Consider the following 15,703-nt stretch of genomic DNA (forward strand, 5'->3'; position numbering starts at 1 on the left):
AACCAATCACAGGACGAAGTTACCACACGCACTTCCGACTCATCAACTCGTGCACTTATTGCAAATCAGCCGGGGGCCGCTGAGCGAACAGCTAATCGGCTAACAGAACGGGGAGAAAGGAAGTCCGGACGATTCACATCACACAGTAAACCAGAGTAATCTGCACTAGTGCAAAAAAGAAATTGATCTAATTTGACCACGCACGGTATGGCTTATATTTCTTCTAAATGCATAATTAGCAGCTGCACATTATAAGATCGTTTTTTTAGCTAATATGCTAAAAGAAGGAATGAGGGTCACAGGACGCCTTTGGTTTGTTTACCTTGTGTACATGATAGGTTTTATTGTATTTATGTTCCCAGTTTGCACTGTTGTTTTTTTGTACCATATCTACCATAATCGCCTGTTCATTTATTTGCCCATTTTCATGTTTATTCTTATATATAATTGTATTAATCTACTCTATCTGAATATTTACTTCTTGATTTATAGTTTTGATTGCGTATATAGATAAATGATATAATAGAACGGTTGAGCGTCATAAAACACCTGAGCTTACGCTGTGCTGAACACTTCTTTATTCACTTAATTTCCGAACTGTAACACAAAGGAAGCACTCAATATGCAGCAGCTGCAAACACATCATTAACTGTTCTCTTTTATACCGTACATGATTGCTTGACTAGCATTCACATTATATGCACATGAAGAATAGAATATCTTAACTTTGTTTCTCTTTTTTTTTTCTTCATTTTTCAAGGCAAAGGAACTCTCATCCCAGATGAACATGTTCAGTGTCCTATAATAATAATAATAATAATAATCGAATCACTACTATACAATCCAAGGCGGTGGTGCTTTCTCTCTTCACTCTCAGCAAAATGGAAACAGAAGCCGTAAGTAGATAAACATCTAAAGAGCCGTTTTATTCATGTTCTGTCAATGTTTATATATTTTTAGAATATTTACTTTTGTTTGCTTGCTCTTCAGGAGGTAATCCCTATATGGCAAAATAAACCACATGGATCAACTCGTAGTGTGGTGAGAAGAATCGGCTCGACACTGCCTCTTAAACCTTGTCCCAGGGCTTGTTTCCAGGTATGGGAATAAAAGATTGTTCATATAAACGCACACGTACTTTCATGCACCCAGATAGTTTATGTTGTAAGCTAATCCTCCTAAGCTTTTCCAAAAAGGGTCACACATTGGCTGTTTGTGGTCATTTTTGACCATGTACAGTATCTCACAGAAGTGAGTACACCCCTCACATTTTTGTAAATATTTTATTATATCTTTTCATGTGACAACACTGACTGTTAGATGCCCCACAGATGCTCAATAGTGTTTAGGTCTGGAGACAAGCTTGGCCAATCCATCACCTTTACCCTCAGGTGTGTTTGGGGTCGTTATCATGTTGGAAGTTGCAAAGTGTCATTTCTTCAGTGTTGTCACATGAAAAGATATAATAAAAATATTTACAAAAATGTGAGGGGTGTACTCACTTCTGTGAGATACTGTATATTAAAAGTGCAACTTTTAAAAAAATGAAACATAATTCTAAATTTCCCTGAAATAGCAACAATAAAATTATGCTATTCTGTTTTTTTAAGCTGTCTGTCATCTTAAAAATAGCTATGCATTAGGGTCTTTCATTTCCTATGACCGTGAACAGCCAAGGTGTGACTTTTTCTTTAAATAACCACTTGGTCTCTTAGTTTTTTTTTTTTTTTAAGCTTTGAACAACTCTGACTGAGGAAACTCTTTCTGTAACAAAAACAAAAATGAAATTGGTAAAAAATGACAGAATAGCTTATATGTGTTCTCCAGGAACTCCCAGGCCTTCCACCGATGGGTTCTATGAACGGTCCTTTGGTGCCTACATTGGCAGATATTGCCTGGATTGCAGATGATGAGGAGGAGACATATGCCAGAGTCAGGTAAGTGGTTTGTTGTGCTGGTGCATTTAGTTTCCTCTGAATTTATATTTGACAGGTTTTTAAAAATGGTGCTATGTAAGATGTAGAGCAGAATTGAAAAGTGTTGGGTCCTCAGATGAAAATGAATTTTAAACTAATACTGTCCTGCTATTTGTCAGGAGTGACACACGTCCCCTGAGGCATGAGTGGAGGCCAACTCCTCTGCTGGTTATGCACAGGAACTCGTCTGTGCCAAACTTCAGACGCGAAGGCAGGCGAGTCGAGGGTCTGAGGAAACCAGGAGTAACCGCTTTAAACTGCACTACAGCTTTACAGGATGAGCTGAGTCGACTCCGAGCCCAAATCGCCAAGATTGTTGCTTCAGAATCAGGTTGAGTAGTTGACTAAAGCTCATTTAATTATCTATCATTTACAAAACAAACCTCTGACAAAGGTAAATTAATAATAAATTGGAATTTGCCTTCAGGCTCAAAATTAAGACTTGTCTGTGGCACCAGTAATGTAGTCAATTTGATGTATTTGCTTGTAAAGGTTTTGTCTTGTAGTCCCTCATAAAAATGGTTGAACTGTTTCAGATTCGAATCCCATAACCCCTGACCTGCTGTCCCCTGACGACACTAGTGTGGGCTTCTCCATGGCTCATTTTGAGGCAGCTGCTTACCAGCCAGCCCCTACAGCCTCCTTTGTCATCAGTGATGTCACAGAGGAGGAAGAGGATGAAGAGGAGGAGGTGTCAGAGCTAGTGCCTGATCCTATGCCACCAGTTTCCATGACTGCATCTGCAACTTTTGATCTCGATCGCCCTACTATGGACTTCCGAGAGCCAGAGGAGGACACTTTGTCTCTGTCAAAATCAACAAGCTTCGCTGATGTTATGGACATCCTGAAAGACATGAACCGAATGAAGATGAGTAAGGACAGGTGAGTGCAGTTTTTTTTGTGCTGTTGTTTAGAATGTGTTTTTTTTTAAGTTCATTCTTCTGTAAAGGCCATTTCACAGTACAGCATATATGAGAGGGAAGTTTTATTAATATTATATCACTACTAATAATAATATTAATGATAATTAAGTGAATAGTAATGGTATATTAATAATATGCTTTTTGTTGTTATTGTTATTATTATTATTCATTTTCTTTATTAATATAGTAAATTATGTTGTTGTTTTGGGTGATTAATAATTACAATGATCAGATACAGTATATTGATATACTAATAATATTATTACTATTGACATGTATAATAATTAATAATAGTAATAATAGTTGTTATTGTTATAAATATAAATCAATTGTTATCATATTCATATGTATTATATGTTTATTATTATTATTATTTTATTTTTATTATATATGAATGATAACAGTGTTAGTAATGGTGTGTTATTTTTGATTGGTTGATATTAATTATTAATATAGTAAATGTTATTGTGTTTTGAGTGTTACATTTATGGTAATAATAATAATTATTAAAAGTGAATAGTGACATTATCTTTTATTTTAGTTATTCTTTATTATAATTTATTTATTAGTATATAATTTTTTTGTGTGTTGTGTGATTTCATAAGATATATTGATCAGGGCTGTACAGTGCGACATATATGTCGCCCGTGCTACGAAAAACCTGGTCTGTGCGATGAATAAATTTACCACTGTAGCACGCGTGCGATAGAGTTTTGCATGTTCATAACACAGCCGCTTAATAGTATACGATTAATATTATTTCTATGGACTTGATATGTATAATAATAATTATTATTGTTATTATTAGTAGTATAAATAATGTGTTAATGATTATGGTATATTTATGCCTATTATTTTTGTATTAATGATCGATTGATTTATATTATTAAAAATATAGTAGTTAATGTTATTGTGTGTATTAAATTTATGATGATAGTAATACTAATAATTATTATTTTAATGAATAGTCACAGCATATTAATACCTATTGTTGTTTGTTGTTATTATTAATAAATATAGTAAACAATGTTTTGTGTACTTTTATTTAGATATAACCGTGGTTGCACCTCACTAAGGGAAGAAGATTCTGCCTCTCTTATATCTGAAGCATTGAGGAAGAAATTCATTCTGAAGGATGATGACATCAGTGTGAGGAAATAATCAATCATCCAAACCCTCAGCAGACTCTCCATGTAAGGCTAAACTGCATGGAGTGCTTTTCTCTTTGGTTTAAAGTTGGAGATTGAGATACAAAACCGAGAGAATAAAACATGGCTGTGAATTTTTATGTACTTAAGTCTTATCTTTTTTTCCTACTGGGTCAATAGGCCCGTGTCTGTGGACCATTGCCATGAAAACCCCATAAAGCCTCTGAATAAACTCAATGGAGATCTTCTGCACTACTCAGCGCTCCCACAATGCTGCGCTGTTGTGACATGACTGGAAGAAAAAGAAGCAGTTCTCATCAGTACACACACATACACACTCCAACTTGCACCGAACGGCCAAGTTTGTAATGTCTGTGTGTGCACATAAGGGTCCATAAGCATAGCCTTTATCAGTGATCGCTGAGCTTTTGTTGTTCCATCATAGATTTTGTGAAATCCAAGCACTACTTCCTGTTTCACCATCATCGTTTTGTTAATTTCAATAGGACAGTTTATCAACAAAGCGAGCAATTTCACACCATATTATTATTTCAAGCCATGAAACCACAGAAGATTCCTGGAGGAGCCCAGTTCCAGTTTGTCGTCTCTAGATGTATAGTTTGGAGCTGTAGAAGTGTTTCTCTTGCCTTACACGTTCCCTCATACAAACCCTGTAATACTTGAAGCCGTTTTGGTGCGTGATCTGATGTTAAAATTCTGATATGCATTTGCCTCTATTTAGAGACTAAACAAAAATACGTTCTTCTATTTAAAGGGTTTTTGTGCGTGTGCATGTGCACTGAAGACTTTGGATTGCATTCACTTGTAATTAGCGCTCTGTGATGTTACCTTCTACCCTACAGAATTTTGAAGTGTATATTGTGCCAGAAGACTGATGTGGTTCAGCAAATAGTGTAACTTAAGTTTGAATTCATAATGCGTGTGGTTTATCTTCAGGAAGCACATGGGAAACAACTATTTTTGGTTTTTGCTTGAGTCAGGCAGGTTGTAAATGTTTTTGTAAAATCTGAATGGCATGTGTGATGTGGTGTTGGGTGTGACTGTAGCCAGTTTTGAGGACACCTCATGTTTTATATGATGATGAAGGATGCTTTTTTCCTTTTGCAAAGTGTAACAAGAAGATATTTTAATGCATATGCTGCTTTTGTGTCATGATCACTCACTAAAGTGGGAATCAAACCCAAAATCAAATTTTTATTTGTTTCACATTCTTGTTTTGACATGCCTGCAGCCTGTTTCCGTCTGTCTGACACGTTGCATTAGAAGAGTTTGGTATTTTTAATCCAAAACATTTCTTTTCAAACTCCACAATACTCCAGTGCAGTGAAATGCTTTTAGTATTACTTATAGTTACTCTCACAACATCATTAAAAGCAATGACTATCTAAAATTAGTTTTGCTAGTTTACAGTACAAGAGTTATATTCATAAACGAGTCTGTTATCATTGATGCTAATGGGTGAATAGAGCTGTAATATAAACTTTTATATATCATGCGCTGAACATACTAACATATGTTCCTGTACCTGTCAGTAACGAGTAAAATGTTTGTGTGCTGCTCTTTCATTCTGACTGCTGGGTTTCATTTATAGTTTTAACCATAGTAAACACTGCAAGTTTGCTTTGATTCAGGTCAGTCTTGCAGTGCCATGGTCTTGTGTGTTTGCTTGTTAAATAAGGGAATTCTATTGACTGTTTATGCGTCAGACAGGAAATAAATGGTTTGAAAGCATTAAAAATCATGTCTTTTGTTCAATGTAATGACGATCATCAGCATTCTCTACAGTCTAACCAAATAAAGCATTTATACTATAGTTCAATACTCGTATTCAGCAAGTATACATTAAATGGATTAACAATGACAGTATAAAGGCATATATATATATACAAATGTAACGAAAGATTTCAAATAAATCCTTAATTAAAGGATCACTGTTAAAGTTTATTATGGTTTTCACAAAAATATTAAGCAGAACAGCCATTTTCAACATTAATTGAGCACCAAATCAGCAATCTTTTTTAGATTTCTTTTAGAACTTTGAATGATCACGTGACACTGAAGACAGGGGTATTTTAAAATTACATTAAAATATATTAAAATAGAATACATATATTTAAAAATACAATAATTTTCAATGCTTCTTTTGCATTTTTATGTAATAATTTAGCATATGCTTTTAGAAAAACTTAACCAACAATATTAGACAGGCCACAATACTGAATTTGTAGTTCTGCAGTTCATGGTAATAAGTTGCATTATTTATGGTAGTGCTCATAGACAAGCTGTATAGTCAGCCATTTTTAAGGTTATAATGAATTTTTGATGATTTCTCGAGTCAAGAATTCCACAGGAAACCACAAATTTCCTCTTAAGATAAACAGTTTCTCTTCTGTGACACTGACACTAATAAATATGCCAGCTAGCATTTGAGTTTGGTGTCCTGTCAGGTAAAATGATGAGATTGCTCCACCTCTACTACTGAATCTCCTGCATTTATCAGTGCTCGCGGGGCCTCGCATTACTCTCCAGGGATGCCCGTGACTTCGAAGATTCTAGTTAACCTCCTTTTTAAATTTTTTTCTCAAAGACCTGATTTGATCCAGGCCAGTTTCAGTGTTCAGTCTATTTTCTGTGGCAGTCCTTGGCCTACTTTATTACACCTCACCTCTGGAAAGCAGATTCTGTCTATTTTTGATCGGAGAGGATTTTTAGACGTCTGTGGAGATTTTGTTTAATAGAGTCCAGTGACACAGTGGCGTTGTTTGAGACTATAAATATTGACCTTTGTGTGACATTGACACACTAATTTAGCCTGTTGCTCAAAAGTTTTAAGATAATTTCCCGGCTGCTAAATCTACATGTTGAAACATGTTTACATTTTAATAGTGGTCAAATTCGATTCATTTCAGGTTTTGTAATGTTGCTTAGAGGAAAGTTGTCAGACCAGCTCCTATGTATTACTGAACAATACAATAAATCTCTGTCAGACTGAACAGCTTATGAGGAGAACCACAAATAAAGCATCTTTTTTTTCTTTACGTCAGTCACCAGAAACACATTTGTGATCCGTTTTAAGACCAGAGTGTTTTATGTCTGACCTGTCTTCAGTATCAGATGAGTAGTTTGTGACTGAAGCGGTCTCATGTTGCCAATGGAGTCGTTTTTACCCATAATGAACTGGTGATTCAACATTAAAACATACCTGAAGCACAGAGTCTCCATGGTTTAAATTGGAGCTTGACTCCAAGAATACAAACCAATAAAACGATTTCCTTAATAACAAAACGGGGTCTGAATTCTGGCATGCATCTTTTATGCATTTAAATGTGGCAGTAGTGGCACAGAGGCCTATGTAAGTACACTGTAAAAAAAAATAAGTTGATTCAACTTAAAATAATTTGTAACCTGGCTGCCTTAAAATGTTGTGTTCAATAAGCTAAAAAACATTTGTTTACACATATATTGGAGTTCTTTAAACCTAGAATTAATAGTTGGGGTAACAAAGGTGAAGTATGTAATGGGCCCAGAAGAAAAGACACAAAAATGTCCTAGGCGCCTTCTGTATGAAAAATGTAGAAGTCTTCAATAATACATTTTGCATTTTTTAACAGTTCAGAAAGGCTCTTTTATGGTTGCACATTGCAAGATGTCATCAATGGAAGAGTTTCTTCACCGAGAAACACAGATGAATGTTTGCTCATATGTGTGACTTGATGGCCTGGTCGAGACTTTTAGACCTCAAAAAATTAAGTCTGTTTTATACTTTCCCATATGCTCTCCTCATCTGTTTTTTCACGTTTTTCTTTTTTCAAAGACTTGCATCATACACAGTGATTAATTTTTCACGTCTGTGAAATTACAAAAATATTTTTTGTTGAAGATTAAATGGGTTTGAAAATATAATGTTTGCATATACAGAGGGGTCCAAAGTCTGAGGATTTTTGATTTAAAATCTTACTTAAAATCCAATTTAAACCTGAAAATAAACAGAAAGTTGAATGATTATGTGCAAATATCTAAGATTCTTCAATATTTCTAGGTCTCTAAACAAATCAGTTTATTTCCTTGACACAGTAAACTCCTTTGTACAGACAGTCAGGTGTTCTTCCTCCATTGATGCACAAGATGTTCTTTGCATCTGAAATCATGCTGGAGAACATTGGGACTTTGAGCTTGAGCGCAAATGTCATTAAAGCAAGTTGAAAACAAACCAATGAATAAGTTTATTTTATTTGTAATATTTATTTAAATATAATTTTATTATACTTTTCGTTTTTTTATTACTGTTTTTTTTTTAAATTAATTAACTATTAAAGCATTTTCACAGAAGCAATTTCACTAGTGATCTCATACTTTTTACCCTGCAGTAATCTTTGTGTTTCAGATTGCAGTAACCTGCACAAACAATTTTCTTTGCTAACATTCACACAAAACACACTTGTCAGTCCTGCAACCGTACAGCTGTACAAGGTTTAATCCTTGCATGTTTGAATCCTACGTGTTTTATCTATATCCCTGACTGTGAATGGCCTTGTAGACACTGGTGCATCAAAAACACTGACCACAATCAGTGCAAACATGTTCTTTTTGTGAATTGGCAGAGAATTGTTGCCACGCACAAATGTGATGTATTTGTTTCTCATGATGCATCACTAGACATGACGATAAAGAGGTTAGTCTTCTGCTCTAAATAGAACGATAAACACTCTTTGTCTTTCAAAGCTTTCCAAGTGTGGTTCAGCTGATATGTGTTTGATGCGGAGGTGTGTGTTACATTGGGAGATATCAACAGTCTCAGACAGGTTTGTCTTGTGCACAAAATAGAAACCATAAACACTTTGGCTTTCAAAGCATTCCAAGTGTGTTGTTAGCAGATATGTGTTTGATGTGGAGGTGTGTGTTATATTAAGCGACGTCAACAGTCCCAGACAGTGTTTGGAAAACATACTATATGTCCTAGTTTCACAGGTCTGTGATTTATTGGACAGTGTTCTGAGCTTGATACGTTTTTTTTCTTGCCTTTAATAAACACATACGTCAAAATTTGACTCTCGCACCGTTTGTAGTCAGTTGCATGATTAAACCTCCTTTCATCCTTGAATTCAGCCATCTGCCTCCACCCATGCATCTGAGGAAGAAGGAGAGACAGACGGAGAGGGTGAAAACAAACTAGGTGATTTTCTTGGCATGTTATTATGAATTACTGGCTTCTAGATTTTTATTGTTCGTGATCAAGTTTTGAAAACAACGAACAGTTCTAGAAGATCAAAGCTTGCTGTGAAGCTTCAAGCTGATCTGATTTTTGGATGGCATCATCAAGTGCCTACTGAAAGTGTCACATTTATCTGCCCTCTTTCAGTGTATCAGAGTGAGAGATATTGGCATCATTTCACAATGGTTATTTTTGCTTTTCTAGAGCAAAGGAGGGAATGGAAGAGGTTGGATTTGGGATTTTAACACAATGCAGGGTGAATTCAAACCTATACAGACCTATACTTAACATAAAAAAGTTGTTTTCTCGTTATAACAACTTTTTTATTTGATTTGGTGACATAACTACTACTTTATTTATGCAGAAACTCAATGATATTTGTGTATTTTTAATTGTTTTATTTTATTAATCTACGGTTAGTGCTGCTGTCGGATAATGGGTCGGACATGTCAAGAAAACAACTTTTTTGAAGTCGTGATCACGAGAAAACAAGAAAACTAAAAATAATCCATGGCCTTTTAGGGCTTCCATAATCCCATGTCCCTATGAGAACACAACACTTATTTGACTTTTGCATGTGCATTATCTGTCCATCCACTCAAACAAATCATATAAAGAAAGGAGTTGGCAAAGCAAATTTTCATTTTGTTCTCTAAGCTTTGCCTTTCACCATATGGACCTACATTAATACAGAATAAAATAAATTTAAAAAAATGTGTATGAAATAAAATATTAATTGCAATAAAATTTGGTTAGTCAGCTTCATTTGTTTATGCAGTTTATTTTAAATGACACTTCATCATCTGATATATATTTTCCAATCTGCTATAAAATCACAGACTGTTTTGTGAGTCAGTCTTTCCATTAGAGCTGACAGCTGTGCTTTGCTCTTAAAATAAATAAATAAATAATAAAATCAAAAATTCAGACTGAAAATGCAACAAAACATTCAAGCAGTAGTCATAATCATTATGTAATTGTGCCCAGAGTCACCCACTCACTTCCATCATATACTCACATACGCAGTACTCAGTGCTACCCAGTGCTGTCTTTATGTACCAGTGATGAAATAGATGCAAAACATTTGAAATATCTAAGTACATTCTAGAAAACTCTCAGCACATGGCATCCTCCTGTGAAATATTATGTGAACTGTAAACCAGGCTTCAAATGCAAATTGACTTACCAAATCAGAAATCTCACAAGCATGTCAAGTAATACAAAACCTAAAACTCTGCTAAGCTGCAACATAAAATTGTGTTGCAGTGGCTCTGCTCTGAAGCTAGACAGTCCAGATCAACAGTTCAAACTTGATTAACACTATATGGCATTGGTTCAGCCTGCATCAGGACTGCATAAAGTTTTCCAATAACTGCTGTGTCAACCGTAACCGATTTAATTTTAATTCAGATAAATTATGCTTTTGGAGAAGTGACATGTGAAGTACACAGAATAATTACTGAGACTCTTTCCATTAGACATTGTGAAACAGAATCAGAAAAAGTCTATGAGAAAAGGTGGATAAATCAATTGGAAAATCAGATGGAAATATGTTTATCTCCTAGACCGACAAAATTAGATTTTGTGTATATGTTTTTCTTTTTCTTCTTTCTTTCTTTCTTTCCTTTTTTTGCAATTTTATTTTAGATTAGAACGAAATTATTTTAATAACAACTGGAAGTTTGCTTGATTATGCATGATGGCTACATGAATAACAGATTTCAGTTTTAATCCATATGAGCCATTCCCGATCAGCCTTATCCAACCTCTGTGCTATTTATTCCTCTGTAGACCCTCAGAGCTGCACAATATTTCACAGGAAGCAAAATAAAACCAGGAATTACAGTCTAATTCCGAACGCATTATGTTTACAGTCATGCTGTGCCATTAATGAACCAACTAGGGGTCTCGATCTTATCTGCGCTAACAAAACAGAACGATCTTACAGTCAGTCTAGGGACCTGTTGGATTCTGACGTATTAGCCCATGCCTTTTAGAGGCATATTAGATAACAATACACAAAATAAATGTATTAACAAGTCAGAATACACTAAACCGCTCCTGGGGGATCCCAACTATCAGAGTGTAGCTTGTTTCTAAAGGCTAAAGTGCACTGTGGGTTAAAAGCAACCCGAACTGCACAGGTGGTTGCAAGCTGTTGCATATGTGCATGGATGCAAGTTTGTGAATAAGCCTCTGCCAAGAACATATGTGTGTGACAGAAAGGATGTCCCTCTGGTAGACACACAGCTGTTTTTAGCTCCAGTCTCATTAGCGATGGCCTGAACAAGCAGAGCGGTCTTAGGGGTTCATTGTGCGTCAGAGTACCGCTCACGCTCCCCAGACGGGAGGAAATATCATTCTTCACTCCCTGCAACTCAATGCACCGAACAGGAAATTATGTGCTTCATTAAGGTGCTTTGATGATACAAATGACAAAACAGTTGAGAGACAAACATATGCACTTCCAGGTTCAGCAGATCATAGATTCATTTTTACTATTAAAGTTGAGCTACTAAGATGACAGCTTAAAGACTTGATGTAAATTATGAACAATTTAAAAACTAAACTAAATGACATAGTATTTTCATTTACATAAGTATTTTGCCCCATTCATTTTTCCCACAGTGATTTTAAAAAAGTCTTATTTTTAAGGGTTATCAGTCATGAAGCAAATCAACCAGCTATGAAGTGAATCACAACATTACAAACGTTGATTTGATGCAAAAAATTTTTTTTTTTTGAAAATCTGACATTAAAGACAAAGGTACAAGACTGTGTACTTAACAGCTTTGATGAGGGAAGTAACTACAATCCCATGAAGCATTGTGAATGACAATCAAATTAAAAGCAAGGGGGAAATATAAAACTATTAATTTAAAGATGTTGATTATATATAGAAACAATATATTTTACATTTATTACTAAATATGCATACATATACAAAAATTTAAGTAGCGTAGGGAGATTGAATGGCATGAATGTGATTTTCTTACTTCTAAACCTGACTGTTGCACTCTATTGTAGCTCCAATATGTAAGGCCCAGGGCACAAACATCACAAGCCCACATGTATATGCAAGCAATCTGAAAACATATAGATATTAACCTGCCCAAAAAAGAAGACCCCCCCCCCCTGGTACTAGAGGACCCTGTTCACTGTGTGGGCGTCTTGTTTTGGGTTCATATTTAATCTCCAAAAACAGTAATTTATGCTAGGGAATTTTTGACAATTGCAGAAAGGAATCACTGTATGGTCCATCAAATCAACAAACCTTTTGACTATTTTGTCTCTTACACTGTCGTGGGTCAATGAGTCCACCGAACTAGCACCCTCTGGTGGAGCCAGTAATATCTGCTCTGTCTTCTAACTGTCTTTCTCATTTGACGATCTCATCTACGCACAGGATAGACCTTCACCTGCTTTAGAGGATATGGTGTGTTGGGGTTGTTGTATTGTGTGTTCAGCTTCTTTAACTGTGTGTCGGGGATGTTTTGTTGTTTATTAAGGTTTTTATTGTTCAATGGAATTGCATTGTGCACTGAGGCCGTTGGATTGTGTATTGGGCTTGTGTTGTAGAGATGTTTGTGGCTGAGCAGCTGTTGTTTTGGCAGTATTTTTCTAACTGGATCTTCAAATTTTGTTCTTTTTTAAAATAGTTTTTTACCCTTATGTTTACCTTCATAAAACTATATCAAACGGTTGCACACAGAATTAGCATTTTTGTGCTCTGCTGGCATCTGGATATGCGTGTGGCGTTTAATATTTGAAAGTTTAGCTTAAAATGTCTTAGTTTCTGCTCTCTGCTTTGATATAGTTTCATCCAGAAGTGTTTAGAACTGGAGCATGGCGACCTGTTTATCTCTCAGCCCTGGTGAAAACGATTAGAGTAAAATGTCATTACTTGCAGAGGTGTATGTGTATTGTGTGTGTGTGTGTTTTCCCTTGAAGGCATTTTAAGAAATGTTTGTGACTCCATGATTCATGTGGAGCTTTGAACTGAACAGATGGAAAATCCCGAAAGCAGTTTCATCACACTCTTACACTGAGACTTTAAGATTTCCCTCTGTCTTTGTTTCAACAGTAGATGGAGGGAGAGTTACTGTTCAATGAGGCTGTGCACTGAACTGGCATGAAATCCAATTAAATGACCATAATTTTGTACGTCACATTAAACTGATTTGAGGATGAGGAACATCAAGTACGATATTCAAGAGTGTGATCAGATCATTAGGATAACAGATCAGAACATGAAGATACTGTACTCATCAGACTATTGAGCTACTGTACAGATCATCTCCTGTTTTATGCTGTCACACCTTATGTGGGATTCCATTAAATATTCAGTGTCGTAGTGGATTCAGTCTATCTGTTTGTCTCTCTCTCTCTCTGTTTATGTTGAGTCATCTGACAAACAAGCAGCGAGTGCAATTACCTCAGTCCATTATTCAGATGCTAAACTTAGCAGGGATCAGAAGTAAAACAGATGACAAGAAAATATATTGTTGAATCCATATGTAACGGGAACCATAGTTATATTTAGAGCCAGATCAACACTATTTTAAGGTAATCGCTCAGTAGGAAGTGTATAGATCAAAAAGCAGTTATTTATGCTTGGATATCTGATTGATTCTAAGCCATTTAATTTTCAAAGCAATGCCAAATCAGTCTCTGATCACTTTGTTTGTATAGACTCATCACTGGGGAAAATGTCTGAGCAGTGATTTCATGTCATATTGTAACCAACAGATGAAACATGTATTTTAGACCGAGGAGAAATTTGCTGAAAGAGAGACTGAAGCGTGTTCACAGCTGATGTGATTCATTAGTCTGAAAAGTACATCATGATTCTCTGAGTAATGTTTGATTGAGAAATGATTGAAGAAGTGCTAGATTTCCTCCGTCTAAAATGGGTTTATTATTCTAGAATTGATCTGACCTTGCTGTGATTGGCAAAACCTATGAAGGACTAAACTAATTAACTTACATAAAAATACTCAAATACAAATATTCATGACATTCATGACCATTACCATTCATTGACCATGCTATGGTTGTACTGAGCCAAGTACAACGATAATTTAACCGTCCTCTTGATTGAGATAAACTCGCAACCTTGTTACTTTTATTGCAAATCAGCTTATAAAAATGTGTCTGGCATATGTGGCCTATTAAGATATTTGAGATTTAACAGCAGTCAGATTAAGACAGATTACACTTGAAATTTCCAGGAGAAGATGATGCTGGTAAATACTGGTGTCACTGTGCGAGATCTTGAACTAACTAATAGAGTAAAACCCTTCTGTCCTCCATAATTAAGACCCTGCTTTCCTTTCCCGTGGCCTTCACTCCTCTTCTGCAGCTGGGGGTGAAAATTACAGCCCTTTCTCGCTCTCTTCCACTGCTCTCATATTTTTTCTCTCATATAAATGAGATGCCATCTGTTGCCATCACAACTGAAGGATATATATTTTTTTCTACATCGGATGTCACTGTAATACATTACATTGGTCATTCTTGCTTATTTTTTCGCCAAATCTGTGAAAATAAATGATGGGATTAACTGGATTTGACACAGGAGATTTCTAGAATGCATGAAAACGGCAGAATGTTTGTGAGCCCTGGATCCAACAGCTCATAGGATATTGATGTAGAAGAATCTCTCACATATGGTGAGACTAATTAAATAATGATGGGAATTAATCAGACCAACAACCTTGACAAAACAGAATGTGGTGTGTTTTAAAAGATATTTACAATATACAAAACTCCTGGATGCTCCAAACTGTTGCATCTGGTGTGTTTACACAGCAGAGTTAAGGCTGCTCTGAGCAGGCTCTGTGGCCAATTTACCAATTAAAAGCAGAATGCCATAAATGTACAGTTTTCACATTAGATCCATGTATACGAGAAGTTGAGAGTTCCATCAATACACAGATACACTACTCCACGGTCGTATGTCCATTGAATGCATATATTTTTTATTGTTGTAACGCAAAGCGCTCTAGCGGACTAACTGTTACTGTTGCAATGGTTACCGCCGTAGGCGAACGCAAATAAAGCAATAAGCCCCAAGAAGCCATGGTTTACAGTGAATTTATAACAGCTAAGGGGCGTTGTTAAACCCCCTTAGCTGTTATAAATTCACTGTAAATCATGGCTTCACGGGGCTTATTGCTTTTATAAAATGGTTATTCCATATACGTAGTAAGGTTTCACAGAATAAAACAGAGCAAATAAAGTGTAATGATATAAATAAAAACAGTATTCTTCCACCAAACAATGTAGTTCCTCAAAAACAGTTGTGGTTCCAACAAAGTGGTTGCCAAGCAACACACAGAAGTAAACAAAGGTGTATGTTTGTAGAGTAATTTACAACAGCTTTGAACGCGGCTCAACCAATCAGAATCAAGGACCGGAACT

General features: G+C 35.7%; 1 protein-coding gene across 2 annotated transcripts; it reads left to right on the forward strand.

Moving 5' to 3' along the window:
- The first annotated feature begins 31 nt into the window (after positions 1–31).
- On the forward strand, positions 32–5,340 carry LOC107715986 (mitochondrial fission regulator 1-like). Of its 2 annotated transcripts, none has more exons than XM_016522271.1 (8): positions 32–205; positions 761–896; positions 991–1,098; positions 1,828–1,937; positions 2,096–2,307; positions 2,513–2,858; positions 3,949–4,092; positions 4,228–5,340. In XM_016522271.1, the coding sequence occupies exons 2-7, from the start codon at positions 882–884 to the stop codon at positions 4,058–4,060; spliced, it is 903 nt and encodes a 300-aa protein (XP_016377757.1). In that variant the 5' UTR covers positions 32–205; positions 761–881; the 3' UTR covers positions 4,061–4,092; positions 4,228–5,340. The 2 variants fall into 2 exon arrangements, with proteins under 2 accessions (XP_016377757.1, XP_016377759.1); XM_016522273.1 differs by having other exon boundaries at positions 32–145.
- Positions 5,341–15,703: the final 10,363 nt, after the last annotated feature.

The sequence above is a fragment of the Sinocyclocheilus rhinocerous genome, unplaced genomic scaffold (genome assembly GCF_001515625.1).
Source record: "Sinocyclocheilus rhinocerous isolate Xijiao unplaced genomic scaffold, SAMN03320098_v1.1 scaffold749, whole genome shotgun sequence".
Classification (NCBI taxonomy): domain Eukaryota; kingdom Metazoa; phylum Chordata; class Actinopteri; order Cypriniformes; family Cyprinidae; genus Sinocyclocheilus; species Sinocyclocheilus rhinocerous.